This window comes from Eucyclogobius newberryi, unplaced genomic scaffold, assembly GCF_026437365.1.
Source record: "Eucyclogobius newberryi isolate DKJ021-1_F unplaced genomic scaffold, fEucNew1.0.hap1 SCAF_11, whole genome shotgun sequence".
NCBI classification, from domain to species: Eukaryota; Metazoa; Chordata; class Actinopteri; order Gobiiformes; family Gobiidae; genus Eucyclogobius; species Eucyclogobius newberryi.
In genome coordinates, this window is record NW_027315735.1 from 20903081 (window position 1) to 20919395 (window position 16315).

General features: G+C 38.7%; 1 protein-coding gene across 1 annotated transcript; it reads right to left on the reverse strand.

Moving 5' to 3' along the window:
* Window positions 1–601: 601 nt before the first annotated feature.
* On the reverse strand, window positions 602–14383 carry LOC140352554 (neuronal acetylcholine receptor subunit alpha-3-like). The gene is made up of 7 exons (XM_072437750.1): window positions 14280–14383; window positions 4893–5032; window positions 4780–4824; window positions 4592–4701; window positions 4308–4515; window positions 2508–3662; window positions 602–729 (listed from the first exon to the last, which is right to left on the reverse strand). The coding sequence occupies exons 1-7, from the start codon at window positions 14332–14334 to the stop codon at window positions 604–606; spliced, it is 1839 nt and encodes a 612-aa protein (XP_072293851.1). The 5' UTR covers window positions 14335–14383; the 3' UTR covers window positions 602–603.
* Between the last annotated feature and the right edge of the window lie 1932 nt (window positions 14384–16315).

A 16315-nucleotide genomic window follows, 5' to 3' on the forward strand; every position in this document is an offset into this window, starting at 1 on the left:
GCATCAAAATCTGACAAATCAACATGCAACTGCTTCCCTGTGACGACCCTGTAACAAAAAAATATGTTTTGAATCACAATCTATCAGAAAGACTGTGTAATAAGGTTTATTAAAGTGGTTGCAAACCAGTTAATTGATACAGTAATTGCCATTGTCGTATTGAATCTTTTTAGTGTGTCTCAATTTTTTGTAATGTAAAAATCTAGGATGGTTCAAGTATTCATATGACAAATGTAATTATGCCTGAAGCATTGTATAGAGTGAACATTGTTTCCAAACACACAGTAGGCTTGCAGAGCACGCACATTATACATGTGCAGTGACAGGTAAATGAAAACACAGAAATGCACATGAAAGAGACCACTTGTCACAATCATTTCTAAAGCAAAATAGGCAGACGGGAAACGGCATTGTATGCACAATAATTGAGGGTAGAAGGCAGGAGAGGAAAACGTGGGTAAGTCAGGGGAACAAGGGACCAGCTGATGGCTAGATTCTGACAATGAGAGAAAATCAGACAGACAATGGAGAGACTGAGTGGAGGGATGATTCCCACAGTCATCCGAGTGGCTTACGCAGACCTGAGCCGACAAATACTGTGTTTTATTTGAAAAAGCTGATGAGAGGCTGCAGAAAGAGTCCTAGAGTTCCCAGCACACACACGGTCACAAACACCCACAGGAAGATTCTGTCTATGACCATGGCTACGTACTTCCAGTCATCCTCCACCTGTAGAAGAAGAAGAACACTTTATTCAATGCACAGCCCAACATCAATACATTCGTCTGAGGCATAAAGAGTCATCTTAAGTAAATAAAACTACCACTGATAACTACTGAGAGTATTTTTTCTTACTTAACAGGAGCAACAGTTTGTCTAACATCACTTTTTATTGTAAATTTGACCTCCGTATTTGACCCATCCTTCAATATTGCTGATAAATCTCCTCAGGAGCAGTGGCTACTCCAGTGAAGCGCCCGGAGCTTGATCAGAACCTGAGCTGGAGGATTTTACCTTTTGGGCATATTTTGGTTGATGGAACTGTGCTTGCGCCCAGTATATAAATAAATAAATATCAATGGTTAAATTATTTTCCCCGATCACATTTTGTCTGTGAATAATAGACAAATGTGGAATTTTCTCAACCAAACAAAAATGGCTTTTATTTTCTGATATTTTGCCAGCAATAAGTGACCTTTACTTGAAGCTAAATGTGAAATGTATACAACATCGCCCCAAACCATTCCCCGTTATCTTTGTCACAGAGCTAATTATGCAGATTGGCCTGTTTTTTTCTGCTTCATCGGTGGTGAGTGAGCACAAACCGTAGACTTGGCATGATGCGGCCAGGTGTGGACAATTGGATCATGGCTGCAGTGACCATAATGCTTTTGTGTGCCGATAGCAAAGAGAGGGAGCAGTTATATATTGTGCATAGATGTGAGCCTCGCTCGAAAAGACGGTACTAAAGAAACAAACATATCAGCAGCATCCAGAGTGTGAAAGATGCGAACACAAAGAGCACGCTGTCTGCAACCACCAAGCGGCTTTACGCTCCTTTTATAGCCGTGTGGAGAGCGGCGCACTGCAGCAGGTTCACAGTGAGAACAGTGGGAGTCTGTGCGGCTGCTAAATACATCTAAATAGTCTACTCCAATAAAAACAAAACATGTAAATGTGTAAACAGACAGAAAAGGAACATTGCTGTATATTCTTTGAATTTCTATAATTTACCATGCATAGAAAAACAAATATTCTTCTTCAGGAAAATCCTCAATTACAAAGATAAACCCTTTCATTTTAGTTTGGCACACTGGAAATCATTTTTTGCTATATTGTTCTGCTTTAGTCCAACTCAGAAAGGGTGTAAAAGACAATTGAATTTTAGCGGACAGAATTAGAAACCAAGTTATAGCTAAAGTAAATGCTTTTGTGTTTTTTTTTGTGAATTGAAGGTGAACAATGTAGTTTTGTGAGAGTCCAAACCCAACGATAGGTGCAGGGAGGGGCCCTCACAAAATCTGCATTTACAAGGACACATGTACCTAGGGGCTAGTATTTTGTGCTACACCCCTGTGTTTTGTGGAATATTAAGGCAATGAAATAGTTGTGTTACAATACAAAAATGTAAAAATCCATTTCGATATTAAGAAAACACTCTTTTTTAGACAGTAGACTGATATTTTCAACCCAAGATAATACTACTTATCTACTACTACTTTCTATATGTTACTATGTTGTCTTGTACTAGTTTATCATTCTAAAACTGTTAAGGAAAAGCCACATTTTGCCATATTTACTTTTATTCGATATTTGCTCAAATTATTCTAGTTTTAATATTAATTGCTATTGCCAGATTTTTGATACTTTTGACCATCCTACACAGTAATAACATCTCAGTTTGCATTATCCTCATTTAGAACATGAACCAAACATGAAATGACGTTCATAAAATAACATCTAACTTTAACCAATAACATGTTATACTTCTTCTTGTCCATCCTCACCTCTTTGGCTTTGTTGCGAGTTCGCATGTTCTCTGCAATGTACTTAACGCTCTCGATCGCCTGCTTGATTTCAGGCGACACCACGGAAAGGGCCACCACGGCATTGATCGGCGACGTGGAGTTTAGGGGTCTGGACACCTTGGGGGACTTGGGATCCGGTAGTGGCAGGCTTTGGTTGCCCAGGGATGGGAGAGACGAGGGCAGAGGAGGGGGCGGGGGTGGAGGGGGCGGGGGAGGAGGAGGTGGAGGCGGAGGTGATGGGACCATCGGAGGAGGGACCGGAGTGGGGACTTCTTTGCCTCGATTGTAAGGGTATCTTCTGGTTACGTCCCGGTTCATGTCTCGGTTCAAGGATAACTCTCTGTTATGGTCGCGGTTCAAGTCCCGATTCTTGTCCCGATTTTTGTCCCGATTCTTGTCCCGGTTTATTTCTCCGTACTCCACGCAGTTCATAGCGCCGCCTGTTATTGTTCCACCACCGGCACCGCCATCCAGAGCAGCACATGCTACACCACCAGTAATTCCTCCGATGCTAACACTTCCGGACCCACTTCCTGATCCTACGCTGTTCTTTCTCTTCTTGTTGCCCAGGCGATTCAAACCTGCTATCCCTCCAACTGTGCCGGTACCAATGCTCGTAGAGGTGGGGCAAGTTTGATCAATGGGCCTCCGCATCAGCAAGACCCTTGGGAGCACCCCTAAGAAGACCGCCCTCACCCAGTCCGGCATCGTATGTGTCATCGGTGTGCGGTAGTGGACGTTTAGGACAAAAACCGTGATGACGATACTTAGAGTTACAAAGATCATAGTGAAGAGAAGGTACTCTCCAATCAAAGGGATGACTAGTGATGTAGACGGGATGGTTTCTGTGATAACCAGCAGGAACACGGTGAGGGACAGTAGAACCGAAATGCACAGGGTGACCTTCTCCCCGCAGTCCGAAGGCAGGTAGAAGACCAGCACTGTGAGGAAGGAGATGAGGAGGCAGGGGATGATGAGGTTAATGGTGTAGAAAAGCGGCAGGCGTCGGATGTAGAAGGAATACGTGATGTCAGGGTAGATCTCCTCACAGCAGTTGTACTTTATGTCATGTTTGTATCCAGGAGCGTCAATGATCTCCCATTCGCCACTTTCCCAGAAATCTTTGAGGTTTACCTGAAGGGGTCATAACACAAAGCACATTCAAGCAATTCAACAAAGACATGCTCATATGAGAAAACTGGTACGAGTAGATTAATGCTGCGTTCCGGTTGGATTTTCTGAATTCCTACTGGAAACTCATTTCAGAACCCAAGTTTATCCAGGTTTAATTCAGCATATCTGTGATCTGCGTTTGGATAAACTTTAACATTCAACAGTTAAAATATTGATAGTACTTGTGTTATTTTCTCTCTACTGTTGATCTCAGTGAAGCTGCTCCTAAGCTGCCTTTGAGGCACTGCAGTTATAAATGCACTATTGTGCTCTATGTGTATGTGCACTATGTCTACTCGCCTATCGAGTTCATGAAAACAAAAGCAGAAATTAACTTTCAAACTTCGATCTATAATTCAAGAGGAACGTAATAACACTGTCCGGTTATAATAAATTAATTTAATTGGATCCACACTTTGGCTGATTTTAGCACGTTGCTGTTTTTCATGATTTGTTTTGAGTTGGTACAGTCCATCTCCACATCTCCCTGAGGTCTGAGGATGCAGCATAACCACTACACTGTTCAAATAAATATGATCTTTCCATTGTGCTGCAATTCCTGGATTTGAGTGTTATCCATAAATCTAAAAGAGAGACCTAACTAACCTTTGAGCCAATGAGAACTAGGTCAATCTTGGCCTTGTCATACGTCCAGGAGCCAAACTTCATGGAGCAGTTTTGATAATCAAAAGGGAAGTATGTGATGTCCATGGGGCAGGAGGATTTAAAAATAGCTGGAGGGATCCAAGTGATTGTGCCGTCAAACTTGAGCAGAGCCTTGGTCTTGTCCTCTACCAGGAAATCACCCACAGCACTATAATAACGAGAGACCAATGTTACTTTAAAATAACTATATTATATAATCAAATATTTATCTTTAAAGCACATACTTATTATATAACACAATATCTGGCCGCCAAATCTTGTTAGATGGGACACGTATGAATTCAATCCCGTCATACTCAACAGGAGACCATTTCAGTTTGTAGTCATTCCACACCTGGAATACAAATACAAATATAATATATAATCTATCCCACATTAGTAATCACAAATAATAAATATCTAACACACTCACATGCCTAAGCCAGAGATTGGTTTCCATTATTTGATTAACTTCATCCTGCAAAATTGAAAAATATGTCATAATTTTTGCATATTTTATGATGCTGTTTTTGTCAAGATTCATACCACTTTGACCAATTGTGACATGGAGACCTCAAACTCCACTGTGACCGGATCAGAGACATTCTCCACTGGTCGGATGAACTGGTTATAACGCCTGAACAGCCGGCGAAAAAGTCTGTCCTCTGCTTTAGATGCAGAACAATCTGAAAACACAGAATAAAACACATTTAGCATCTGTATAAATTAGAATATAATTTTGTGAAATTCAAAATTGCTGAATACGTGTTGTTTGGTGTGAGAGAGTGCAGCAGTGAGCTTGGACAAAGGTCATGGTAAAAACCCCTGGTGACGCTGCAGGAGCGCGGAGAACCATGCACGTCCAAGCAGAAAATGAAGCCTCTTTGGGGACTACACACAAATGTATCAGCTGGACTGCAGGCACATTTATTGTAAACCTGCTTTTAACCCTTTTCTTTTAAAGCATGAAATCACTTTATGAAATACACTGCTCTATAAAAGGGTTACTAAAACTATAACTAACAAAACTATACTAGTCTAACCTATCACACACACAATGCAAGTGTCCAGTCATTTTAGATTCGATGCTTCACCTTGCTTGTCTCATACTATGTCATCAAAACAATAGAGTTCCCAAGAGCAAACTGTATCTAAAATTCTCATATTTGAAACCATGTTCATACAGCGTGTTATGAACCAGTACAAAACAAATGAACCAAAACAAACCTAAACAGAATGGCAAAAGGAACAAACCTTTGTATTATTTATCTTTATTAATTCCTGTCTCTTATCTTCTTTACCACCAGAATGAGTGACAGCAGTGGTACATTTTTACTTGGGATAAAATATAACAACCAGGGCAAATGCACATCACTTATTCTAAAAGCTGGTTTGATAGACACATTCAGTTCACTTCATCGCTTTATAATCATAACTGAAATTTGAATTTGAAAAAATATGGGGATACAACACAGAGCTGCATATGGTGTTATTACTATATATCTATGAACAAACATTCTCTATGTACTTTCTGCTGTTATTGCCTTTGGGAGTACACTTAGGTAAATATCTTGCAGACATCCATAACATAATATGTCTCATTTTTATGCAAAGGAAAACATTTGAGTGCTTTTCTACATGCAAAAGTCTTATTTGAATGTTTGGAAGTTTACAAGCCTAAGGACAAAAAGCATCTATAAAACCAGTTAAATGAGCAAAAAATGAGTTTATCACAGCCATTTTAATAGGCTCAAAGGACCACTGTAGCTCAAAGGCAGAACTTACATAACTATGCCATCTGCACACATGCAAGTGACCCAACACAAACGCACATTTCAGACAATAGCAGAATAACAGAACAGAAATGGCTGTAGTCATGCTGCAGGCAATTTAGGTAAAGTTAATCTAAAAACTGTTTTCAGAGGTCAAGAATTAAAGCTTAATGAAAGGCTTGCCTCATATGACGTTTTGCAGTTCCAGCTTCTACCTTTGAAACTCCCCAATCAACAGCTCTGCTTCGGTCTGAACCTTCCTAATTGGGTGAAGGGAATTTAAGTTAATTATAATCAGTCAATTAATTGGACCTCTTGTTCACAGGGACAAAAACCTTAAGCCAATATTTTCTCACTCTGTGGGCCAACGCTCGGGGCTAACGCCAAGTCTTTGTTCTGACACTTAGCATCTTAAGTGGCCACAAATTATGGGAAGTTAATTATAACGTATAGCCTTTGACCGCACATTACTTTAAAGTCGATCTTAACACAGAGAACAACTGCTACTTTAAATACCGTAGCAATGAATGACGTTCTTACAGCTGCCCATTTACATAGTATTAAAATGTGTTGATTTGTTTTGACACCTTAAGGATAGCGTAAACCGTTTCGCTATGGTAACCAGTGATTGGACGTGAACTCTGGTTAAATCTTAAATGAGGTAAGTAAATAATTGAGCCCCAAATAATGTGTTCCTTTACAGACAAATTCCGAAGTTTAGGTAGAACTGTTGGCTAAATACTTTCATTAATCTATAAATTTATTTTCATCACAATTCAGCTCTGTACTGACATTGAGAGGTAACCACAACAATCTGCTTCTTTTGGGAGTTCAAGCTTCACTGTCATTGGATGAATTAATTTGTCACTCAATTCAAGCATGACAGAGAAGGATCAATCGGAGTAAATTGTGGGGGAGTTTAAGCTCAGAGCTGCATTTCGCATTTGCATGAGTCACGGAATCATGCAGATGACTATCCCATACATTTTTTTTGTTTATTTTCCATTAAAGATTTTTATTGCTATGTCGCCCAGCCCTGATTTTAGGGATGTCGCTGTAATGGAAAGACAAATTATATAAAATATATCTTTAACCAAATAGTTTTAGGGTCAACTTGCAGGCAATGCTGTATATCAAACCAATAAAAGTCAGAGGTTCCACTATAATTATGTATTTTATCAATGCAATTATCCATGGATGACAACTCTTTCTTCTTACACAGATGAAGTCAGGTTGTGCATCTCCCCCTAAGTGGACAAATTAATTAAGATTTATCAAATCAAACTTTTCGTCTGTTGGTTCCTTTAACATGCAACTCCCTTCTGAGGGTTTTTTGATTGGCCACAAGTCCAGAAATGCCCAGTAAAGGAGCTAATTGCGGTGCCATAATTCAAAGCTGCAAGTGTGCAGTCTGCAAGTGAAGAAGAAAGAAAATATTTAAAATTCAGTTCGAAAAGACAGAAAGGAGCGCAGATATGATGTTGAGAAAAGCTAGATAATGTGTGTGTGTGTGTGTGTGTGTGTGTGTGTGTGCGTGTGTGTGTGCGTGTGTGCGTGTGTGCGTGTGTGCGTGTGTGCGTGTGTGCTCTCCAGGGTTTTTGATGGCCTGACTGTGACACACTGAATGACGCACAGCGGATCTCCCATGATTACTGCCTGCACTAAGCCCGTCCCGTTAAGATAAAAATGTTGTTTCTTATTGTGTGTGTGTATGTGTGGGCTCAAAAGGAGAACTTTAACTAGATATGTCTTCACATTCCTATATTTAAACATGTACATTCATTTCGTCAATGATGCATGAAATCTAATGTTTGTGTCTCCGTGAGATCATTGAAGCTAGCACAAAGATGTCACTGTATGGAAATAGACTGCTCAGGTTTAAGGTGATGACAATGTGGGTCAATATTTGCCCATATTTTTTTCATATATATATATATATATATATATATATATATATATATATATATATATATATATATATATATATTTCTAGTTATTTATTTGGTGGGAAATCATTAATGTAATGCATGCTTTGGAAAAGTAACATTTGCTTTAAAGATCATGAGCCTATCCAAGCCTTAAAAGTGATTACCAGCAAATAAAATATTCTTAGATAATAAGGGCCTGAATAAACGTTTGATTAGGGATGGACATAAATAATGTTTATCAATAATCCTTCATGGTACACTTGAGAAAAAAGGGGAATTCATGGCGAATTAGCCGAGGCTCGCTAAACTAAATAAATAATTAATTAACACAAAGCGGAGAGTGAGTTAAGACTTTAACTTACCATGTAAATAATTCACCTGGGGACATGTTCATGTTTATTGACCTTATTCTACCCCGCCCACTTTTCCCTCTTTTCCCACATGATCGTCACTTCTGTTGTAATGGCACTTCTGGTCCAGCAAGAACTCGATTGGTTTAAATTGAGAACGAGGGAAAAGTCTTGCCCCTAAAATATGCTATAAAGTAGATTTGTTCATGTCACCAACAAGTCAACAATGCACTTATTCCCTGGGCGGCCTGAACGACTTTAGTCTGTGTAGAAGTTATTTTCTCTCGAGGTTTACAGCCCTATGTTAACAAATATAACCCGAAGAAGGATTACGTGGAATGGCAGCGCCTGGACGGGCTTCCAGAATAGGGTGAATAAAAGTAAGTTTTATTCATAACCTGTTTACAAAAAACACTCAACACTGCTTTCAGTGTACTTTTACATGTTTTAAATGAAGATAAGTTTGTTATCTTAAGTTCGGGAACAGGACCACACCCATTTCACGCCCCTTACTGCGGCTACACTATTTAAACATCCAAGTCATACACACCGGTGTTCATGATTTTTGTGCCCCTCCCTCCCACCCTCTTTTAATCATTATAATACTTCTAATTTATCTCCTAGATGAGGGTGTCGGGGCCCCGGGGGCCTACAGCCCTCATCACCAGAGGCCCCAAAACGGCATCCATTTCTGTAGACTTGTGTTGTTCATGTTTCTCAAATGCCAATAACAACTTTGCATCGTAGCTGGGGTTGTGGTCCTAGCTAGTGAATGTATGTTAGCTTTTAGCTTTGAAACAAAAATGCTTACTTTTAGAGGCACGTATGTTTCCTCTGGTGTCATATGTATATATCATATGTAAAGTATTAACATGCTGCCAGTGATTATCCATCTGTGTGATATTATCATTAATCACAATCATTTTCCTGTGTTTGTTTGTCCCAGGACTATTTGAGTGAAAATGATTGCATATTATTATAGCGCGATTTTTTTCGTTCTTTGTGTAGCAGAAAGTGCCCTGTTGGTATACAAGTTGTTGTTAGCTTTACCATGACAGCAAAACTCGCTCTGATCTTTGAAAGTTGTAAAAAGCGTATTAAGGATTGCATATTTAGGAGGCTCAAAAGGAATTAGAAAACTGTGCAGTGCTGCAAAGAGTTTGCAGAAACAGGTTTTCACGTTTTTAGGAATCACACAAATTGTCTACAGCGCCTTTAAAATTAAATAAAAATATGTATCAAAAGTAGGTTGCAGTACTAAGATTACCGTATTGCAATAAATAATCAAATATTGAATTGTCAGAACAGAACAAAACCCACTGCAGCCTGCTGCAGACCTGGTCCTGCTTGTGCTGCAGACGTTTCCACAGTTAGAGTCCCAGATCACAACATGGTGTCTTCACACAGCTCCAGTCACAGCTGCAGATCATTTAGGAACAGTGCTAATGTGTGACTGCTGCAGCGAGAGGCGCAGATACAATGTACATTAGGCACACAAATGTAGACTAGAGACAAATGCAATATGGGGAAGTGTTGTCACACATGGGGCTGGACAATTGGGACAAAAATGTGTACTGTATTCTGAAAATTATATTTAAACAATATAATGTCAATCCAACAGAAATGTGTTGAAACATTTGTTGAGGTTTAATCATCAAACTAATGGGAACAGAATCACAAAAGTGCAGAAATATCCTCTTATAACCTTTTTGAAAGTTTACAACCTAACTTATTTTAATCTGCTATTTTTTTTAATCTGCTATTTTTTTTTCCACTATAAATAATGTATTCTATTTAAAAAGAAAATTGCAATATCTTCAAAACAACATTCATAATATTATCTAAATTTCTATACATTGCCCATATTTAGTTACACATAATAATCACAGGAGTTCTGTTGGTAAGCCCATTATGATATAATTAAATATAATATAATATCCATATAATATCATGTATATGAAGTGTTGTAGTGAGCAGAACAACAATTACACAGAGATAAAATGAACAGTCACTATCCTCCATGACTAGACGTTACAAAACAAACATTTTCGCTTTCAGGTTGTAACTTCATAATAGTATGTGATCCCATATGAGGTCCAGGTCGAGTACTGCGTTATAAGAGATCCATTTAAAAACATACAACTGGTCACTATTGAACCAGCACATTAAAGTTGCCACAGCCATCTTGGTGTGGTTAATTGTCTGAAGCTAAATTGCTCCAGTATGGCTGATTCGTTAAGCCTGGGACCCCATTCTTGAGCATGCAACCGTATCACTTCGAAACCCAACTGTTTTTAGGGATGTCTGTTGTCATGCAAAGTTGGCTGCTGTTGTAATGCCGACATACACTATCAACTGAGTTATACTGTAAGCTTTGCCTAAAAACTCTAATCATATAGGCTATAATGCTAAATGTGGGTATACTTGGGATTTTACATACCACAAACATAGTCTTCATCATCACTTATTTCTCCACCTAAAAGAAAAACCTTAGATATACATGGTCAGTTTTGACAGCACTGTTAATCCAGTCATTATAATAAACATTCACAGGCCTTTAAAGCTGCCTAAAGGGATCATTCACATCCCATAAGTTTTTATTGATGTGTAGAAGATATAGCCAGGAGCCCTTTACACAAGATAACCTTTGAGACCTTTTATCCAGATGCTACAAGGTCATCCATAAGAAAAGTCTAAAAAATCAAGAGCAAACAGGCCTTGCAGTTGAAAAAGTGGCCAATGTATATTTTTTTCATCTTATCCACTCCACTCTACATGTGCCTGTGGTGAATTGTGTGCACTTATGTGAGAGAAAGTCGCAATAATCATGTGACAATCGCATTAAGAACATCCCGCAGCAGCCACCACAGTCCCTAAGCCACACAAGCAGAGAGACACATAACACACATTTGTTCCTGTCAGACTTTAACCGAATCGCCTTTGGGAGCGAAAACCAACTGTACTGAGCATTTATGGCTGGAACGTGCCTTATGAAGCTGTGATCTGAGGAGACAACGGCAGACAAAGCCGACTTGGATCAAAAGCGCAGCCGAATTTAGCATAAACCACTGGGAAAAAAAGATGTAAGATTATTGAACCGATAAAAAACATTTGAGTGAGAATTTCCTTTTTAAATAAGACCACAGATTTGCTGCTTTCATAATCTTGTCTATAAAGATGCTGTCGACATGTGTGAAGAGCCGTGAGGATGAATAACACTAAAGTCATGTTAATTGTGAGAGAATGGTTTTGGCCAAATGGAAAGCTATTTTATTTATTCACATACACATACACATATACATATACATATACATATACATATACATATACATATACATATACATATACATATACATATACATATACATATACAACACCATATACCATACCGTATACAACTGTAAACAGCATGATCTACTGTATTAAAATGATACTAATGGAACTTTTATATGTTTGCATTAAAAATAGTTTGTGATGGGTCAATGTAAGTCAATGGGAGATTCACTGTTTTGGAACGAAATACTTTACTCAAGACACGTAAATGCTGAGTCTTATTATTATTTGTTAGAAATTGGGTCCATAAAGTTGCCGCGTTGATCTTTATGGCTCAATGTTCTTTCAACTGACAACGATCATGTATTTAGGGTTGAATAATGGCACCGCTCTCTGAAGCTTTTGTTTATTTATGTTGACAAAAAAAATAAGTTTAAGTCGGTATTTGTTTCATGTGGATAGGCTCAATGATTACAGAGATATAAATCATAAACCAGGGCAAAACATCAGAAATCCAACATAAACAGCCAATTCCGACCAGCCCTCCTGCTCAATGTTTTAATTCTTAAATACTTGTGCTTCTCAAGGCGTTGGATTGTGTCACACTAAAACACTTTATATGCTTATTTTTGACTGTAACACCCTCAATCCTGAGGAGAGTGGGAACAGCAGTTCTCCTATATGGAAAATCCACATGATCCTGGACAGCAGAGGACAATGCCTTCTGAAGACCACTAATCGGATCCCCACTGGGAGAGAGTGCATGTGGTCCGTGCACGTTTACTGGACACTTATCTGAACGAGCAGCCCTGGACTAAGACACACACAAACACACACAGCTTTTATTGCTTTTGGCCGCGATTGAACCTCACTGGTCTCTTCATTTGAAAAACCTTCTCAATGCAAACATCAAATCAAGAGAATATTGTAACGCGAGACGGAGAAACCCACTCCGATTATCACTGAGCAGCCAAGTACTAAGGTTAAGTTGTTCATATACATTTGACAAATCCTTCAAGAAGTCTATGGCAACAAGTCATGAGCATCTTGTAAAACCTTCACTAGATCTTGAGCTAGTGCTGCATAGCCAATTTAGGGTTTGCTCACAGTGCATATTGAGAACGCAAAATTCAAAAACTCAAAAACTCCACACAAAAAGGGTATTTAACCAAGGACTTTCTTAATGCTTCACAGTAAGAAGTAGTAAGTAGCTTGAGGTCTACATCCTTGGCAGGAGGGAGTAGTGCGCCACCACACATTTGAACAAATTCTTTTCAAAGTCTCTGAGTTCAAGGACAAAGCAACAAAGCTGTGACAAATCTGGCTGCTGCACCAAAAGGATGAGAGCGACTGTGTGGGTCTGCAGTGAACTGTATGAAGGTCCCTTGGGTGCTGCTCAGGTTAGAGGACGTGAGAAGGCACTGTCTCACACGGCGATTGGAGCGTGACAATATAAAGGCACTTAACACAAGTCCCTAAGGAGTCAACTCAAAAGAGTAAGCCTAGGACAAACTGCTTCATTAAATCAGAATTTACAAGGATGTTAGCGTTTCATTATTAAGTTGTGCCTTCAATGGTTTACACTGGATTATGAGCAATGTTCTGGAAATAGAAAGCTTCCTATAGAAGCTTCTACAACACACGATATCCTATGCACTGCTCACTGATTCATCAGAGATAATATTGATTTGGCATTTAAAATATGATTCTCCATAGACTCCAATATTAGGCTCTTCCAAAAGAAAACCAAGAAACTTCTGCCTTAGATGGAGAGTGTTAGGATTAAAATAACTTTTTGGTTGTCAAAAGGAATCGAGGTCTTTAAGTTCTTTGTTTTGCAGTGGATCCTTTGGGATCCTTTCAAGGATCAGACTTTTAAAAAATAGTGCTGTGTTAGAATACACGGGGGAGCAACAGCCTTACATGAGCCAGAGACTCAAAAAATAACAGACATAACACAGAAATAGCAATGTTGAGGCAATCCAGTCGAGTTAACAAAACCACATGAGAAACACTTTCTTTTGCTGTTGCATAATAATATTCTCCGTGTATTAAATCATTCTAAATAACCTTTGACCCCAGATGTTAGGGCTGCTATGACACTCACTGACACTGATGGAGCAACATCCAGAGTCATGTTTGTAGAGAACGTCGGCGGTGCTTGCCTTGGAGCTCGGGTTCATGAATCACACATAAATAAATAATAAACCAGAAATGAAAATCCACATACCAGTTTGGGATTTTCCTGCACGGAGCACTCTGAATTCAATTACCAACTGTCTTCACGTCTTAGGCGAGCCTGCCCTGGTAATTTGGCACGGATAACACCCACACGTTCCGTTTCAGTACAAGCACAAGTTTGCAGAAGAGCCGAAAAAGCATTTGCATGTCGCATTTCAAACAGGATTAGAGAAGAGTTCTGCCGCGACGAGGCGTATATAGTGCACTCTCGAAACAACTTGATAAATGTTTGAGAGGAGCCTGTAAGTTTTCGCACAGCGTTTTACCCAAATTCTATCCCTGTTATTGGTTACATTTTTAAGTCCAGTCTCAACTAAATGGCAGGGATTTTTTTTTTAGGCGTAGATCGGTCCATAACTTCATCCTTACCTTGCGCTGCGAGCAGGACCAGCAGGAGGACGCGGGACACTTCGGTGACATTCATCGGTGCGTCTGCCACGGAAGATGCACTTCAGCGGTGACGAGCTGCGTTCCGTGATTTCAGTCGTCACTCTTGGTTAAGGCGGTTGGATCAGTGAGACATGTGTGCGCTCGTGGAGATGGCTGGAGCCGCCTCTGCCATGGACAACCTCGCGCACCGCATCCACCGGCTCCACCTCCCTCACCTCCCTCACCTCGCGCCTCACTCACCCGGCGACCTGACTCACGCCCATGACGCACGACAGTTTTCAACAGTGATGAACTATTATTAACTTTTTATGCATTGTATTATATATATATATATATATATATATATATATATATATATATATATATATATATATATATATATATATATTTATTTATTTATTTATTTATTTATTTATTTATTTATTTATTTATTTATTTATTTTTTTTTTTTTAAGAATTAAAAAAAAAAGCAGGGCCCAAACCAACAAAGATCAACAAAATAAAAAGGACTCAAGTACTTAGGCAAGGCAATTCGAAGTACTTAACATTCTGAGAAACACAAATCACGGCACATTCAAATGAAAAAGTGTCCCGTCACAAATTTGACAGACTTTGAACCAAGTCTTATTTTCATCATTTTTCTATTGTTTGTCTGTCACTTTTTTCCATTTGTCTGATGTCTGTTACTATGTCAGTCCAGTTCAATTTCTTTGTGATGGGCTTTTTTCTTGCTGCCAAAAGGATGCTCCAAATGCATCTATTTATTGAGTAAAAAATTGACTCAATAAGTACATTTGACTAAATTCCCTCATGGGATGTACAATTTCCCACTATTTGTCCGTCAAAACAAGATTACCTTCTCTTTTCCATATGTTTTTAATGTATTTAGTAAAGTAGTTGCATTGAGGGTTGTAATGGTCCTTACTTTAAGTTAATTCAACTTTACGTTTAATGTATGGGTTAAAATAAATCTGTGATTAATTATTATATTATAGCTTCAAATGGCTGCAATTTGTCAATAGATTTTTAAATTCAACTGCCTAATGTTGAAATGTATGATGCCACAATTTATTTCCTATTAAATCTTAGATCTTTAGTATATGATTTAGATTGTATAAAAAGTCATCTATACTGGTTAAACAGGCCTTGTCGTTTATCACCAACATGTTGTTTGAAAGAGAATAGGTTTGATGCTTGGTGCAGTAATTTAGATTAAATATTTATTTTCTCTTGCGACATTTAGCCTGTATTAGCTAGATAAGGCTCGGCATCAGCAGCAGAAGCAGCATCCTGTTAAAGACTCATTAGGCCCATAGTAGCCAGAGCACAGAAGCACTGCAATGCACAAACTGATTAACAATCATCTACATTATGAACTGGTTAAAGTCTATTATTTTTGCTTAAAAAACTTTACAGAATGAAACATAAATACAATATAGCAGTTTTAGTTTTAAATGTAGTTTTTTAGTTCCCGTTATTATGTTCTAATAGCATTGACAGTGAAAGCAGGAATAGACACTGACTGTACGTTGGCCAAATGGACAGAAAGGGCTTTTTGCTGATTTTGCCATTAACATTTCATGAGACACTGACACACACATGTACTCAAACACATTCCATGCTGTCCATTTATTTGTACAGTAAACTGACATGCACTATCATTTCCGCTTTTAACATGAAGGTCAGATGTGTCCATTTACGAGCCACATGACAGTTTGGAGGAAATGTGTCTCTATGCATTAGCACTTTATTTTAGAGCCATCTTGAAAACAGATTGAGCAATCAACTGGAATAAAATACCTGGGGGAAAAGGCAACAGTGACATTTCTGCCCAATTAGTCTTGTCTTTGTGTTCAAAAAGTGGTGAGGATGATAACAATACAGAACAGTAGAAGGTGAACCAGTACAATATGCTTCTGCATGAGCAAGCTTGTTGTTTACAGTTATTTAACCTGAAGAGAGGAGCTTAAAGAAAGTGCATTTGGGTTTGTAGAGCTTTACATCAAATCATAAAC

Bases quoted from the DNA above. Each gene is read 5' to 3' on its own strand.
- LOC140352554 (XM_072437750.1), bottom strand. From the start codon at position 14,334: ATGAATGTCACCGAAGTGTCCCGCGTCCTCCTGCTGGTCCTGCTCGCA. The intron at 4,702-4,779 runs GTGAGTGTGTTA...TTTGTATTCCAG, and splicing joins CCAATCTCTGGCTTAGGCAT to GTGTGGAATGACTACAAACT. The intron at 730-2,507 runs GTGAGGATGGAC...CTTCTTCTACAG, and splicing joins CTCGCAACAAAGCCAAAGAG to GTGGAGGATGACTGGAAGTA.